The sequence below is a fragment of the Cherax quadricarinatus genome, chromosome 17 (genome assembly GCF_038502225.1).
Source record: "Cherax quadricarinatus isolate ZL_2023a chromosome 17, ASM3850222v1, whole genome shotgun sequence".
Classification (NCBI taxonomy): Eukaryota; Metazoa; Arthropoda; class Malacostraca; order Decapoda; family Parastacidae; genus Cherax; species Cherax quadricarinatus.
In genome coordinates, this window is record NC_091308.1 from 3,216,808 (window position 1) to 3,233,552 (window position 16,745).

The 16,745-nt window shown below is 47.1% G+C and overlaps 1 protein-coding gene across 1 annotated transcript in view; it reads left to right on the top strand.

Moving 5' to 3' along the window:
* Nucleotides 1-16,745, top strand: part of LOC128686443 (fat-like cadherin-related tumor suppressor homolog) — a 73,578-nt gene that overhangs the window by 38,218 nt on the left and 18,615 nt on the right. The window contains exons 7-8 of the mRNA XM_070085693.1: nt 792-1,045; nt 1,427-1,571. Of these exons, the coding sequence (XP_069941794.1) occupies nt 792-1,045; nt 1,427-1,571 (399 nt within the window). The remainder of the gene's footprint in view (nt 1-791; nt 1,046-1,426; nt 1,572-16,745) is intronic.

Here is a 16,745-nt window from a genome sequence, read left to right on the forward strand (position 1 = left end):
AAAAGTCAGGCGAAGTGAGTTATTGCCATTGTGGTCCTTGTATTAGCCTATTATTTGAAGCCTAGCACTAAGATGCAGAAAAAAGCAGTCATGATTATAACCTTGAAAAACTAAAACAGTTAAGTTACTCTACGTGGAAAGCATTTACAGTAAAAGGAAATGCAATAGGAATAGTGTGAACTAAGATATTTATCTTCGCATCATGTAGTGTGGAGTGTGTTTGCAGTGGGTGTGTGTGTGTGTGTGTGTGTGTGTGTGTGTATGGAATAATAAAAGCTAGCAGTAATGAAATACTAAATGAAATTCACAAACACATTTAACTTAGAAGTTAATGTTAGTTACACAAGGAAGTCAGGCGGCACGAAAGTGGCTCTCGTGCCTCGGGTAATCAAGTGATGCTTTACTCGCTTATACGAGACAAAAAAAATTAATTTACTCGTATAGCCAAAATGATTCTGAATATCGGAAATTACACGTCAACAGAATTCCATTTATATGCGCGATTTAAGCAGCTTGGAATATGAGAGAGAGAGAGAGAGAGAGAGAGAGAGAAAGGCAGGCAAGACAAACAAGTGTAAAAAGATCAGTAATGTAGCAGCTAAACACGGACGGTGTGTGGCGGTAATAATCGGCAAACACGGACCGTGTGTAGCAGTAATAATAGGCAAACACGGACCGTGTGTAGCAGTAATAATAGGCAAACACGGACGTGTGTAACGGTAATACAGTAGGCAAACGCGGACGTTCATGAGGGTAATCCAGCAGCTAAACACGGACGTGTGTCACTCCAGCTGGTGGTAGAAGTTATGGACGCCAACGATCACAGACCAGTGTTGAGTGCGAGGGTGTATGAGGCCAGCATCAGCGAGGCCGTGTCCCCAGGCACCACTGTCCTCGCCCTCCAGTGTCGAGACAAGGACCACTCCCCCTCCACAGCCTCCCCAGTCTACTTCTCCCTGCACCACGCCGAAGCCCTCGCTTCCCAAGGTCTCTTCGCCGTCGACTCCAGCTCCGGAGATCTCATCGTCGCCAAGCCTCTTGACAGGTCAGAATTAAATCTAGTATTTTCCAGCGAAGGTGTTCGTCTGTATACGTAAATTTATATACTAAGAGATTTAATGATAGAAGTTGGGATACGTGGTACAGCCCATAGCTTGGCAGTGTTTTTCGAGAAACCGACAGGCAGGGCTCTTTGCTCTCATGAGATTCTCTGTGATAAAATACTAAGAATTCTCTTGTTTTTCTTCTGGAGTGTACAAAAACAGAGAAATATAACTATAAATAAGGAATGCACTGTATATTTCGGGCTCACGATAAGAATCTTAGACATATTACAAGACATTTTTTCTTTTGGACTTTGATACAATATGTAGTCACCAGTAACGTGTGTAATCCTAGTAACATTGTGTAATGTGTGTGAGTGTAGGGAAGTGTGTGGGGTACATCAGCTGACGGTCAGCTGTCGTGATCGAGGAAGGAGAGAGAACGCAGATTTCGCTCGGGTGGTCGTGTCTGTCGCTGACCACAACGACCACGACCCAGTCTTCCTGGAGACCATGATCGTCGCTAAGGTAAGTCACTACCCAGTCTTGCTGGAGACCATGATCGTCGCTAAGGTAAGTCACTACCCAGTCTTGCTGGAGACCATGATCGTCGCTAAGGTAAGTCACGATCCAGTCTAATCTAGGAGACCATAAACGTCGCCAGCGTAAGCCGGACGAGTCCTGGATGTGTTAAGTACAGTACCTGCACTCAGGAAGCAGTTTAGAGCAGCATCTAAACTAGCATCGGCGCGCCTCTGGCAAAACATTGATGGAGTGAGTGATGAAAGTGTTTCCTTATTTTCGGGTCAACCTACTTCGATGGGAGACGGCCGGTGTGTTAAAAAATATTAACACGTCCTTTAGTAATTTTCCTGAAGAGATACGATTAAGAGTCGTTAAATTAGTAATGTTTACTTACGATATAAGATTAAGGATCGTTAATTAGTAATGCTTACTGACGATATATGATATTCACAGTTGTATTATAAACATTTATGACTAATAGAGTATACGTTGTAACTTTTTTTTTACGCTGTTGAATTTACTCAAACACGGATTATCACCTCTTCACTTTCCCCTCAGGATTCTGCCTAATCAGTCAGATGTTTAATACTTGCAGTGCTGACTCTGACGTAGTCACTGCAGCCCGGCTGATCAGGAATATTTGCAGTATCTTTTGAAGTGTCCTCTTGAACACAAATGGTTGTGTGCTGGTAATTAACCCTATAATTGGTGTGAAGGTGGAGTGCCGTCACTGGCAAAATCAAATCCCAAATGATTTCCCAGATGTATTAAAGGCTCGAGATAGGACTGGCACTAATAGTATCCAGGATAGTTAAGTGATAATAATGATATAAGAATTATTAAAAATACGCATTCTGTTTTCCAAGGGAAGAACCAGACGAAAAATTCTAATAAGTACAATATAGAAAATGATGGAAATAAGAAAAAATACTTGAAAACAGGAAGCAAGTTTGTAAACAAGTAGAAAAAGTGCTTAGTGTACAAACCTGTTAACTCGGGTGATCATTCATAGTCGCAAATATAGCAACAGTTAAGGCAGAAGCCTAGACCACCAGCAGCCTCAAACTATTATTTAATTAACTTACAGTAACTATGTTTAGCTTTATGAATTGGAAGAACTGGAACGTTTAGGCTATTCACATCGTGAATAGCCTAACATTAACATCGTCTAACATTATTTATTCGTTGCAATAAATAATGTTAGACGATGAATATTTTGTTAATATCGTGACTAAGATTCTTAATATAATCAAATTTAATAAAAAAATAGTCACCGTCCAAACTATCCCCATAATTCATCCCTAATAAAAAAATTAATTTACAGCTAATTTTGAAAAAAAAAGAAAAAATCGCCTTGGTATTTAGAGGGAGAAATGTGTTGCTTGGTTGTGAGCTGCTCAGGGCGCTTAAACCTCGTCACCGCGGTAGAATAAAACGACAAGGAGAACACACGTGTTAAAATGCTTAAGGTGTCAACTGCAAATGTTGTTTCCATTCACCTTGTGAGAGACAGTAAAAAAGAATAGCCTCACCTGCCCAGAAACAGCTATGATAGTTTAACTCTCGTTCCTCTAAAACGCAGATGATGTCTCCTTCGTCCTCCGTTAATCTCTGCCTCAGTTACTGGACCATCTTCAGTACTTTAAAGTCTTGGATCTTGTTCTGTCTCGTATGTTGCAGGGTGATCTTGTTCTCTGTCTCGTATGTTGGAGGGTGATCTTGTTCTCTGTCTCGTATGTTGGAGGGTGATCTTGTTCTGTCTCTCGTATGGAGGGTGACCTTGTTCTCTGCCTCGTATGTTGCAGGGTGACCTTGTTCTCTGTCTCGTATGTTGCAGGGTGATCTTGTTCTGTCTCTCGTATGTTGCAGAGTGACCTTGTTCTCTCTCGTATGTTGCAGGGTGATCTTGTTCTCTCTCTCATATGTTTCAGGGTGACCTTGTTCTCTGTCTCGTATGTTGCAGGGTGATCTTGTTCTCTCTTTCGTATGTTGCAGGGTGATCTTGTTCTCTTTCGTATGTTGCAGGGTGATCTTGTTCTCTCTTTCGTATGTTGCAGGGTGATCTTGTTCTCTCTTTCGTATGTTGCAGGGTGATCTTGTTCTCTCTCTCGTATGTTGCAGGGTGATCTTGTCTCTCTCGTATGTTGCAGGGTGATCTTGTTCTCTCTCTCGTATGTTGCAGGGTGATCTTGTTCTCTCTTTCGTATGTTGCAGGGTGATCTTGTTCTCTGTCTCGTATGTTGCAGGGTGATCTTGTTCTCTCTCTCGTATGTTGCAGGGTGATCTTGTCTCTCTCGTATGTTGCAGGGTGATCTTGTTCTCTCTCTCGTATGTTGCAGGGTGATCTTGTTCTCTCTTTCGTATGTTGCAGGGTGATCTTGTTCTCTGTCTCGTATGTTGCAGGGTGATCTTGTTCTCTCTCTCGTATGTTGCAGGGTGATCTTGTCTCTCTCGTATGTTGCAGGGTGATCTTGTTCTCTCTCTCGTATGTTGCAGGGTGATCTTGTCTCTCTCGTATGTTGCAGGGTGATCTTGTTCTCTCTCTCGTATGTTGCAGGGTGATCTTGTTTTCTCTCTAACATGTTTCAGAGATCTTGTCGTCTGCTTCACAAGGTTAGGGGTCTCGGCCTCTGTCTCGGTCGGTTCAGTTTGTATCAGTATAAAAGGTGACTGCTAATTTATTTGCCTGAAAGCAACTTCTATTCCCATTCACGTCACACTAACAGAGTTTCTGATTCACCGTAGCCACTCAGCATGACAGTCTGTAATCTTAACTGCTTCTTGTACGTCTTCCCTTCAGTGTTCCACTGGATTTGCGTATTCTTTCCTAAACCACAGCAGTACTAACAGTCTACTCCATCTTGTGTCCGTTTGTGAAGGCTCCCCATGTCTTATGCTAACTGATCAGATAATACGCTCCATGCACCATTAAATACCAGAGAGTCCATACTGAACCACCCAGTAGACTGGATGGTGGCATCAGAAGATCGTTAATACATATTATTGTGGCATTACGTTTATGTAGTGGGTGTTTGTGCCAACCTCTGAGTGGATTGTAATGGTTAGTGCTCCACCCTACTACCGCTTTACGAATCTCGATTTTCGATTAGTGGAGGTTTTTGCGTCTTTTTGTGAGATTTTGCAGCGCTGAGGCCAAGGCAACAACCATATTATTTTGTACGACTATCGTAAGTTTGGCTAGATTTTATTTTATATAACTTTTTGACTTCCAGCTCCTCTACCCTTTCATTCATTCATTCGTTAATCCATTCATTCACTCCTCTCTCTCTCTCTCTTTTACACAGGGTTTGACAAGGTTAGGTTAAGGATCCCAAGCTTTATTAACAAGCTATTTACAAGTTAAGGATTCCCAACTTACTGACAAGCTCAGATCTGTTACTTACATCAGCTCATTTGAAAGCATTTGTGTTATGAAACATACAGCTAAGGAAGAGGATGAAGTTGGAGCCATCTGTGGGCCAGCATTTTCATCTGATCAACTGACTTTATCTCATTGACATCATTATGCTATATGAATGTGTTCCAGACTCGAGTCATTCTTTGGATAAATGATCTCAGATGATGTGATGTTCTGGAGAAGGGCACAGCCAGAGTGAAGTTGCTGCTTTCTGCCCGTCTTGTGGTATAGAAGCTTGCTTCACGCTGTCCTAGAAGTGGATCCAAGTGTGGTACTTTGACAATACTGGCCTTGTACATAACAGTAAGGCCACCCACATCCCTCCTATGTTGAAGGCTCTGCTGAAATGACAGATCTATCCAGGATGGGTCCAGGCGAGAGATGAGACGTCTTGCTCTGTTCTCTACTCTGTCAAGAAGACGCACTCACTCTCTCTCTCTCTCTCTCTCTCTCTCTCTCTCTCTCTCTCTCTCTCTCTCTCTCTCTCTCTCTCTCTCTCTCTCTCCCTCTCCTCTCTCTCTCCCTCTGCCTCTTCCTCTGTACCTCTTCTTCTCTCTCTCTCCCTCTGTACCTCTTCCTCTCCCTCCCTTCCTCTCTCTCTACCTCTTCCTCTCTTCCTCTCTCTCTACCTCTTCCTCTCTTCCTCTTCCTCCCTCCCTTTCTCATTCAAACACACAAACGAATTATTCAACTATACACCAGTCTCGCTGACTAACACGCTACTTAGGGTACTAGAAAAGCTAATGTGAAAGCGAGTCCCTTGAAATTGTCGACAACAAAAATGGCTTTAGTAAATGGCAAATTTTGTCTAAGGATCGTTATGAAATTTAATGACAAGAGATGGAGATAAAGCAGACGAGAAGGTAAGTTAGCTTGTATCTTCCCTTACTGTAAGAAAGCATGTGGCAGTGTACCGTACTACACATGCTTGAAGAATACAGGGATAGTAAGTGGGTACGGGAACACTTGATGAATATATTAGAACACAAAAAATGGTTATAATTATAACCATAATTTTTGAAGGAGTGTAGCGGTAAGCCAGCGGAGGGCCTCAGTCAGATGACCAAAAGCTCCAGCTGCGGGTCATCATATGATTAAGACCCGAGTCAGGAAACGTGTCTTGTTTCCTGACAAACGTTGTACTTAACTACTTAGTTAACAGAAGGCAGAGGGACGGTGGTCAGGTGTCAGAGTGAACAAGTGAGACTAATGGAATCCTAGAAAGTATCACTGTTTGCATCTCTGGTGTTTCCCATATACGTAAATTAATTGTAAATGGAAATTAAATCCTGTGTGCCAATTTAGGGATAATGAAAAATTTAATGACTAGGATAACAATAAAAGATGAGAGATGATAACTCCAAGGAAACTTGAACAGGTTGTAAACACGTTCAGAAGAAGTGGCTACTTTAATTCATTCTTGATATTTGTAAAGTAATGAAAATAAGAGTGAGAAGACCAGACATGGAATACAGATCTAGAATCAGAGCGAAAGATGAAAGATCTGGGAGTCAGCAGTGAGCATCACACGATGCATATCACCAGAAATACCTAATGCTATAAATTGTATACCTTCAGCATATGGAAATATAGCCAACGTAAGAACTTCATTCAGGAACGTGAACGAAGATTCTTCTAGAACATTACAGTATCTAATTAACGTGAGACTTATGCACGCGGCACCAGCAACCCAGCACCAGCAACCCAGCACCAGCAACCCAGCACCAGCAACCCAGCACCAGCAACCCAGCACCAGCAACCCAGCACCAGCAACCCAGCACCAGCAACCCAGCACCAGCAACCTAGCACCAGCAACCCAGCACCAGCAACTCAGCACCAGCAACCCAGCACCAGCAACCCAGCACCAGCAACCCAGCACCTGCAACCCAGCACCAGCAACCCAGCACCAGCAACCCAGCACCAGCAACCTAGCACCAGCAACCCAGCACCAGCAACTCAGCACCAGCAACCCAGCACCAGCAACCCAGCACCAGGAACCCAGCACCAGCAACCTAGCACCAGCAACCCAGCACCAGCAACCCAGCACCAGCAACCCAGCACCAGCAACCTAGCACCAGCAACCCAGCACCAGCAACTCAGCACCAGCAACCCAGCACCAGCAACCCAGCACCAGCAACCCAGCACCTGCAACCCAGCACCAGCAACCCAGCACCAGCAACCCAGCACCAGCAACCTAGCACCAGCAACCCAGCACCAGCAACTCAGCACCAGCAACCCAGCACCAGCAACCCAGCACCAGCAACCCAGCACCAGCAACCTAGCACCAGCAACCCAGCACCAGCAACTCAGCACCAGCAACCCAGCACCAGCAACCCAGCACCAGCAACCCAGCACCAGCAACCCAGCACCAGCAACCTAGCACCAGCAACCCAGCACCAGCAACCCAAGCACCAGCAACCCAGCACCAGCAACCCAGCACCAGCAACCCAGCACCAGCAACCCAGCACCAGCAACCCAGCACCAGCAACCCAGCACCAGCAACCCAGCACCAGCAGCCCAGCACCAGCAACCCAGCACCAGCAACCCAGCACCAGCAACCCAGCACCAGCAACCCAGCACCAGCAACCCAGCACCAGCAACCTAGCACCAGCAACCCAGCACCAGCAACCCAGCACCAGCAACCCAGCACCAGCAACCCAGCACCAGCAACCCAGCACCAGCAACCCAGCACCAGCAACCCAGCACCAGCAGCCCAGCACCAGCAACCCAGCACCAGCAACCCAGCACCAGCAACCCAGCACCAGCAACCCAGCACCAGCAACCCAGCACCAGCAACCCAGCACCAGCAGCTCAGCACCAGCAGCCCAGCACCAGCAGCCCAGGACTAGCAACCTAGCACCAGCAGCCCAGCACCAACAATCCAGCACCAACAATCCAGCACCAACAATCCAGCACCAACAATCCAGCACCAACAACTCAGCACCAGCAACCCAACACCAGCAACCCAGCACCAACACTCCAGAACCAGCAATCCAGCACCAACAATCCAGCACCAACAACCCAGCACCACCAACCCAGCACCAGCAGCCCAGCACCAGCAGCCCAGCACCAACAATCCAGAACCAGCAATCCAGCACCAACAATCCTGCACCAACAATCCAGCACCAACAATCCAGCACCAACAACTCAGCACCAGCAACCCAACACCAGCAACCCAGCACCAGCAACCTAGCACCAGCAGCCCAGCACCAGCAACCCAGCACCAGCAACCCAGCACCAGCAACCCAGCACCAGCAACCCAGCACCAGCAACCCAGCACCAGCAACCCAGCACCAGCAACCCAGCACCAGCAACCCAGCACCAGCAGCCCAGCACCAGCAACCCAGCACCAGCAACCCAGCACCAGCAACCCAGCACCAGCAACCCAGCACCAGCAACCCAGCACCAGCAACCCAGCACCAGCAACCCAGCACCAGCAACCCAGCACCAGCAACCCAGCACCAGCAGCTCAGCACCAGCAGCCCAGCACCAGCAGCCCAGGACTAGCAACCTAGCACCAGCAGCCCAGCACCAACAATCCAGCACCAACAATCCAGCACCAACAATCCAGCACCAACAACTCAGCACCAACAACTCAGCACCAGCAACCCAACACCAGCAACCCAGCACCAACACTCCAGAACCAGCAATCCAGCACCAACAATCCAGCACCAACAACCCAGCACCACCAACCCAGCACCAGCAGCCCAGCACCAGCAGCCCAGCACCAACAATCCAGAACCAGCAATCCAGCACCAACAATCCTGCACCAACAATCCAGCACCAACAATCCAGCACCAACAACTCAGCACCAGCAACCCAACACCAGCAACCCAGCACCAGCAGCCCAGCACCAGCAACCTAGCACCAGCAGCCCAGCACCAGCAACCCAGCACCAGCAACCCAGCACCAGCAACCCAGCACCAGCAACCAAGCACCAGCAACCCAGCACCAGCAACCTAGCACCAGCAGCCCAGCACCAAAGCACCAGCAAACCAGCTCCAGCAACCCAGCACCAGCAGCCCAGCACCAACAACCCAGCGCCAGCAACCTAGCACCAGCAACCCAGCGCCAGCAACCCAGCGCCAGCAGCCCAGCACCGACAACCCAGCGCCAGCAACCCAGCGCCATCAACCCAGCACCAGCAACCCAGCACCAGCAACCCAGCGCCAGCAACCCAGCGCCAGCAACCCAGCACCAGCAACCCAGCACCAGCAACCCAACACTAGCAGCCCAGCACCAGCAGCGCAGCGCCAACAACCCAGCGCCAGCAACCCAGCGCCAGCAACCCAGCACTAGCAACCCAGCACCAGCACCCCAGCGCCAGCAACCCAGCGCCAGCAACCCAGCACCAGCAACGCAGCACCAACAACCCAGCACCAGCAACTCAGCACCAGCAACCCAGCACCAGCAACCCAGCACCAACAACCCAGCACCAGCAACCCAGCACCAGCAACCCAGCACCAGCAACTCAGCACCAGCAACCCAGCACCAGCAACCTAGCACCAACAACCCAGCACCAGCAACCCAGCACCATCAACGCAGCACCAGCAACCCAGCACCAGCAACCCAGCACCAGCAACGCAGCACCAGCAACCCAGCACCAGCAACCCAGCACCGCAACCCAGCACCAGCAACCCAGCACCAGCAACCCAGCACCAGCAACCCAGCACCAGCAATGCAGCACCAACAACCCAGCACTAGCAACGCAGCGCCAGCAACCCAGCACCAGCAACCCAGCACCAGCAACCCAGCACCAGCAACCCAGCACCAGCAATGCAGCACCAACAACCCAGCACTAGCAACGCAGCGCCAGCAACCCAGCACCAGCAACCCAGCACCAGCAACCCAGCACCAGCAACCCAGCACCAGCAACCTAGCACCAGCAACCCAGCACCAGCAACCCAGCACCAGCAACCCAGCACCAGCAACCCAGCACCAGCAACCCAGCACCAGCAACCTAGCACCAGCAACCCAGCACCAGCAACCCAGCACCAGCAACCCAGCACCAGCAACCCAGCACCAGCAATGCAGCACCAGCAATGCAGCGCCAGCAACCCAGCACCAGTAACCCAGCACCAGCAATGCAGCGCCAGCAACCCAGCACCAGCAACCCAGCACCAGCAACCCAGCACCTGAGCGAGTATGTAAAGAAACTAGAAGATACACATTAAAATTTTTACTTTCGTTAGGAGCACTAAACCCGTAGAGGTCATGTAGCTCTAGAGAAAATGAGGATCCATCTAATTTAATCCAAGGAAATGATCAAAAGTTCTCCAGCATCACACACACACACACATGGGGCCAGGAGCTATGACTCGACTCCTGCAACCACTACTAGAGTACATACACACACACACACACACACACACACACACACGGCAAATCTCGGAAAAGTTGTTCTGTTTGTAAATAGGATTTTTTGTTCAAAGTGCTGAATCAGCACTTTGAAGGTACTCCGTTATGAACATTACTCAAGTTGCACTATGAGTACCAACTTGTTGACGTGACCAGTTCACTCGCATATTAAATTTATCATAAACACAACGCAAGTAAAACTCTTCAAAATCCATTTTTCACAACCCATAATCCACGTCCATAAATCGTTCCATGTCATCGGCCAGGAGCGTGAACAAATTTAGACTAATGGGGAAAAAAACCTTCATTGGTTGCGTACTCAGCTCCCACGTGGAGGTCCGTGGTTCGATCCTCGGTACGGATGGAAACATTAGGACGTGTTTCTTTAAAACACCTGTTGTGCCTGTTCACCTAGCAGTAAAATATGTACCTGGGTGTTAATACTGGTGTGGGTCGCATCCTGGGGACAAAATTGACCAATTTTGCCCGAAATCCTCTCCATAACAGAGGGCTTTCTATATAGTTGTATATCATTGATGTCAGTTAGGCCTGTATACCTTGTACATGTAGAAATAAAGATTATTATTATTATTATTATTATTATTATTATTATTAGAGGGGGACGGGGTGTGCTAGGGTCTTAGATGAGGCTGAGCCGTTCAAATTCCGCCACCATGGCAAAATGACCCAGCATCTCCAGTGATCCCGGAACAGCATTCAGGGATTTATACAAAAAATCCTTTAGAATTTTACACAAGATCTATTAAGCTGATCATCGGTGCGTTATAGCCGTGTGGAATCTACAGTTGTTCAAGCGTGCGATGAGGCTTGAATAAGGTCCAAAGGTCCGTAACCAGATTAGTCCTAGAAATGATAGTCATGTGTTGCAAGGAAAGTTGAAAGAACTGAACCTGACGACTTATAAACTCATAATAGCAATTGATACAGTAGATAGGGATGAATTCCTTGTATTAAGAAGAATAAGGACAAGATAACATAAACTAAAGACAAAGATAAACAATATTGATGTTAGGAAGTACTTTTTTTTTAATCTCAGGGTGGTTGAAAATAAAGGAATTTGATGAGCAAATAGTGGAGGCAAATTCAATATACATTTGCAAGGGTAATACCGTCGAGGTGAATTGAAAAGTCAGCGTCAAGCAGACACACAAGCTTCCCCCCCCCCCCGCCCCCGAATCCTTCTACCCCTAGGACCTTTATCTCTTATCCCACTCGAAGTTCCTCCCACTCTATCTTACCCTGCTAGAAAGTTCCTCTCACCCTCTCTTACCCTACACAAAATACAGCCTTGCATTGCTTCTGTTTGTGTCATGCATATATATATATATATATATATATATATATATATATATATATATATATATATATATATATATATATATATATATATATGAGAGATAGAGAGAGAGAGAGAGAGAGAGAGAGCACCTTTGCTCAAGCAAAGGCGCTTCCTCTGACCATATTGGCTTGGATCTCCTCCTCTTTTCTGCAACAATGCAAGCTCCTGTTTCGATTGCAACACGAAAGGCCTAGAGCTATCATTCATCTTCCCCCGTGGTTGTTTTGCATATTGTATCGCGTGTTCGCGATTTTTGCGCAAATATATATATATATATATATATATATATATATATATATATATATATATATATATATATATATATATATATATATATATATATATATATATATATATATATATATCCAGTAACATTTGCTCGAATTATAATATCGTTAATAACAAGTCGTGAGCACTAGTGAAAACGTATGAAGTTGTATACATAATTATATTATAATGATCAAGTTGGAGATAGTTTGGAGGTTCATGTATGCGCTGCTTCACTAACAAGATTTACTCTGCCATTGTAACCGGTCCATTACTATGTTTGTTCACTCTAATATTAGTTTAATCTGAAAATTTTATCCTTAGTAAAAAAAAGGCCCTGTGGCAGACATTTTCTTTCCATTTGTATTATAGTAAACTTTTCTATAAAATTTGTCTATACAATGGAGAACATTGAAAATTTAATAGAGCGTGGAGAGTCTTTCACTGTGTGTGGATATAGTAACTGCGGGTTGTGATAAATGGTTTTGAAAACCGACAAGTTGAAGAATTGAGACACTTATGCAACATGTCGGAATCTTTATTGAAGAAACGTTTCGCCACACAGTGGCTTCATCAATCCAATACAAAGCAGAAAGGTGTACGGAGAAGAGGAGTTTGAGGTAATCAGTACACCTCTCCCTACACTTTCCTGCTTTGTATTGGACTGATGAAGCCACTGTGTGGCGAAACGTTTCTTCAATAAAGATTCCCACATGTTGCATAAGTGTCTCAATTCTTCAACTGCGCGTTACCTTAAGCACAGTTCTCAATAGTGAGCGTGTCTTAGCTGCAAGTTTCTGGCCTCTTTGGCCGCTTCCACTACACCGCACCACCCTGGTACCACAAACACCAGCCCCTTTCTATATAGAATGTCAGTCATGTCAGGTAGTAGGTCTATAGGGTGTATCATGTACGTGAAGAAATAATTATTATCAGTGTACTGAGGGGCAGCTACTAGCTGCTGGCAGGGCTGATGTCTTCGGTCCAATCACTGCAGTATGTTTACGGTCGCAGCCTAACTGACGTGGGCATGGTCTCAACCTACCATATGTTATACTGGAGGTGTGGCAGGTTTCTTTCAGAAGAGCCGTGGGAGAAGGTGGGCACACAGCCGCCTTGACAGATCACAGCTGTCCCCGTGGCAGGTGTTTTCAAGAGTGACCTTTATACCCGCCCTCACGGGGCTGGAAAGGAAGGGTAGGTGCGTCGTCCAGGGTGTGCGGAAGGCGTCGCAGCTCCTCGAAGGTGACAGTATTCTCAACCCATTATATTCTCCTTTTGGAGTCACACTCCAGCTTTGGGCTGCATTCCTTGCGCTGGGGAAGCTCGGGTCCTCTGGAGATGTGATCGACCCCACTGCATGCCGAGGAAAGGTCTTACAGATGTCTTTAAAATAACTAACCTGAAAACTTCCCTGTACTCTCTAGGCTGCCACTGTACTAAGTTCAGATTTACTGTGTTCATTCTGTAAACACACACACACACACACACACACACACACACACACACACACTCCCTCGCGTTTCTCTCTCTCATAGCCTCTTTCCCTCCTTTCTCCCTCTCTCTCTCTTTCTCTCCCTCTCCCTCTCCCTCTCTTTCTCCCTCTCTCTACCCTTTCTCTCCCCCTCACATTTCTCTCTCTCCCCCTTGGTCTTATCCCTCACCCCCACACTCTCTCCTCTCTCTCCCTCTTTCTACCCTTTCTCTCTCCTCTCTCTCCCTCTTTCTACCCTTTCTCTCTCCTCTCTCTCCCTCTTTCTACCCTTTCTCTCTCTCCCCCACACCCTCTCCCTCCTCTACACATGTAGTAAAAGGTAGTACATAACTGGGTGAAAGAATGACTTGTTAACACACGCTAGTATTATAATTATTAGAACTACTCTCAGTGTTAATGGTATCTCATTAGTATTACGGATACACAGAAGTGAATTGTATTTCTGGGACATATAAACAACTGACGTGCTCACACACACACACGCGTGCACACACATGCACACTCGGGGCCAGGAGCTGGGTCTCGACCCCTGAAACCACAACTAGGTGAGTACACACAGCTGATCCTTGGAATTTGACCGCCTCCCCCACAGACCTCTTGCCTTTTCCCTCCCTCGCGTTTCTCTCTCTCATAGCCTTCTTCCCTCCTTTATCCCTCTCTCTCTCTTTCTCTCCCTCTCCCTCTCTTTCTCCCTCTCTCTACCCTTTCTCTCCCCCCTCACATTTCTCTCCCTCCCCCTTGGTCTTATCCCTCACCCCCATACTCTCTCCTCTCTCTCCCTCTTTCTACCCTTTCTCTCTCCTCTCTCTCCCTCTTTCTACCCTTTCTCTCTCCTCTCTCTCCCTCTTTCTACCCTCTCTCTCTCCTCTCTCTCCCTCTTTCTACCCTCTCTCTCTCTCCCCCACACCCTCTCCCTCCTCTAGCCTTCTGTCTGTGGTAATAAAAAGTAAAAAAAAAAAAATGGGTGGCCTTAGAGGACGGAAACCCAGAGATCTGGTGGACGAACCAGGGAGGAAAGACTGGGAGCTAGAGCTCCAAAAAAGGGAGGAAGAGTGGGGAAGGAAGATAGTAGAGCTTGGTAAGAAAATGGAGGAGCGGATAGCTGAAGAGTGCAGGAAGTGGGAAGTACAGGTCTTAGCAGCAGAAGCTAGGATACAGTGCTTAGAAGAGAAACTGCAAAGCCTGAAACAGATTAGAGAGACAAATGACAATTCAGGTGTGACATCAGGAAATTCAAAGTCAGGCGCAGACAAGGGGATGGTAAGCAACAACGGAGACATGCCGTACATGAAGGTCCTATCAGACCCACGTGGGGCCAGGGAAAAGACAACGAGCACACTAAGATCAAACGACAGGTCTGAAGACAATGAAGGTATGCTATATGCAGAGATTCTAACAGCCAACTGCAGTAGCAAGGGACAGCTGGACAGGAAAGACAGTCCACTGAGAATAGAAGTTTCAGATATGACAGGGACTGAAGGCAAGAACATGTCAATGGAAGGAAATAAAATGCCTCAGAGGACGCAGATGGAGACTCAGTGGGAGGAGGAAAGGGCGAGGTCAGTTTTTGTGTACGGGCTCCAAGAAGCCAAGGGGGCCAACTTTGAAGAAATAAAACAGGAGGAGAAAAAAATGATTGAAGGCATCATGAAAACAATAGGGGAGGGCAATATGACCCAGGTGACAAATTTTCAGAGAATTGGGTGGTTTGCGAGTGGAAGGATACGGCCTGTCAGAGTAACTTTCAAGGAAGAATCAGTTCGAACCAGGATTCTGCAAGAGAAAGCAAGACTGAGGGACAAAGAGGGGTACCAGAGAGTATACCTCGACCGCGACAGAACACAAGAAGAAAGGACTACACTGAAAGAGAGGGTACAGAGACGCAAGGAGGAACGAGAAGCAATGAAAATGAGCAGGACCCAGACACAGGAGGAAGGGCAAACACACCCCACAGAATCTCCCACCAAAAGACTCCACCCGCGACATTCCCAACGCAACTGAGCAACCTATACTACAACCCACTCACTGTTCCCTCTGCCACCAATCCCCATATCACAAACCTCACCCCAACAGCTGTCCCTTATGGGCATTCTGACCCCACCCCCATCAACACAAACCCCACCTACACCACAGCCCCATATAGGCCCCCACCAAGGCTCTCGCTCCCCCAACCCCAATATTCTTGCATGACCACAATGATAGAAAAGAAACTAAAGGTTTGGTACACAAACGCGGATGGAATAATGAATAAACATGAGGAGTGGAATGAAAGAATCAGTGAAAAATCCCCAGACATCATAGCAGTCACAGAAACAAAACTCGCTGAGACAATAACAGACACAATCTTCCCAACAGGATATCAGATCCTGAGGAAAGATAGAAGGAGTAGAGGGGGAGGAGGGGTTGCACTGCTCGTAAAACACCGATGGGGATTTGAGGAAATGGAAGGCATGGACATGATTGGAGAAAGAGACTACATTGTAGGTACAATTCAGTCCGGAGAACATAAAGTAGTCATTGGAGTGATGTATAACCCACCACAGAACTGCAGGAGGCCAAGAGAGGAGTACGAAGAAAACAACAGGGTGATGGTGGACACACTGGCTGAGGTGGCAAGAAGAGCTCACTCGAGCAGAGCAAAGTTACTGGTAATGGGCGATTTCAACCACAGGGAGATCGACTGGGAAAACCTGGAGCCACATGGGGGTCCCGAAACATGGAGAGCCAAGATGATGGATGTGGTACTTGAAAACCTCATGCATCAACATGTCAGGGACACAACCAGAGAGAGAGGGGAGGATGAGCCAGCAAGACTGGATCTTGTGTTCACCCTGAGCAGTTCAGACATTGAGGACATCACTTATGAGAGGCCCCTTGGAGCTAGCGATCATGTGGTTCTGAGTTTTGACTATATAGTAGAGTTACAAGTGGAGAAGGTAACAGGAACTGAAGGGGACAGGCCAAACTATAAAAGGGGGGACTACACAGGTATGAGAAACTTCCTGCAGGAGGTTCAGTGGGACAGAGAAATGGTAGGAAAATCAGTAAACGAGATGATGGAATATGTGGCAACAAAGTGCAAGGAGGCAGAGGAAAGTTTTGTTCCCAAGGGAAACGGAAATAATAGGAAGACCAAAACGAGTCCTTGGTTTACCCGAAGGTGTAGGGAGGCAAAAACTAAGTGCAACAGAGAATGGAAAAGGTACAGGAGGCATAGGACCCAGGAAAACAAGGAGATTAGTAGAAGAGCCAGAAACGAGTATGCACAGATAAGGAGGG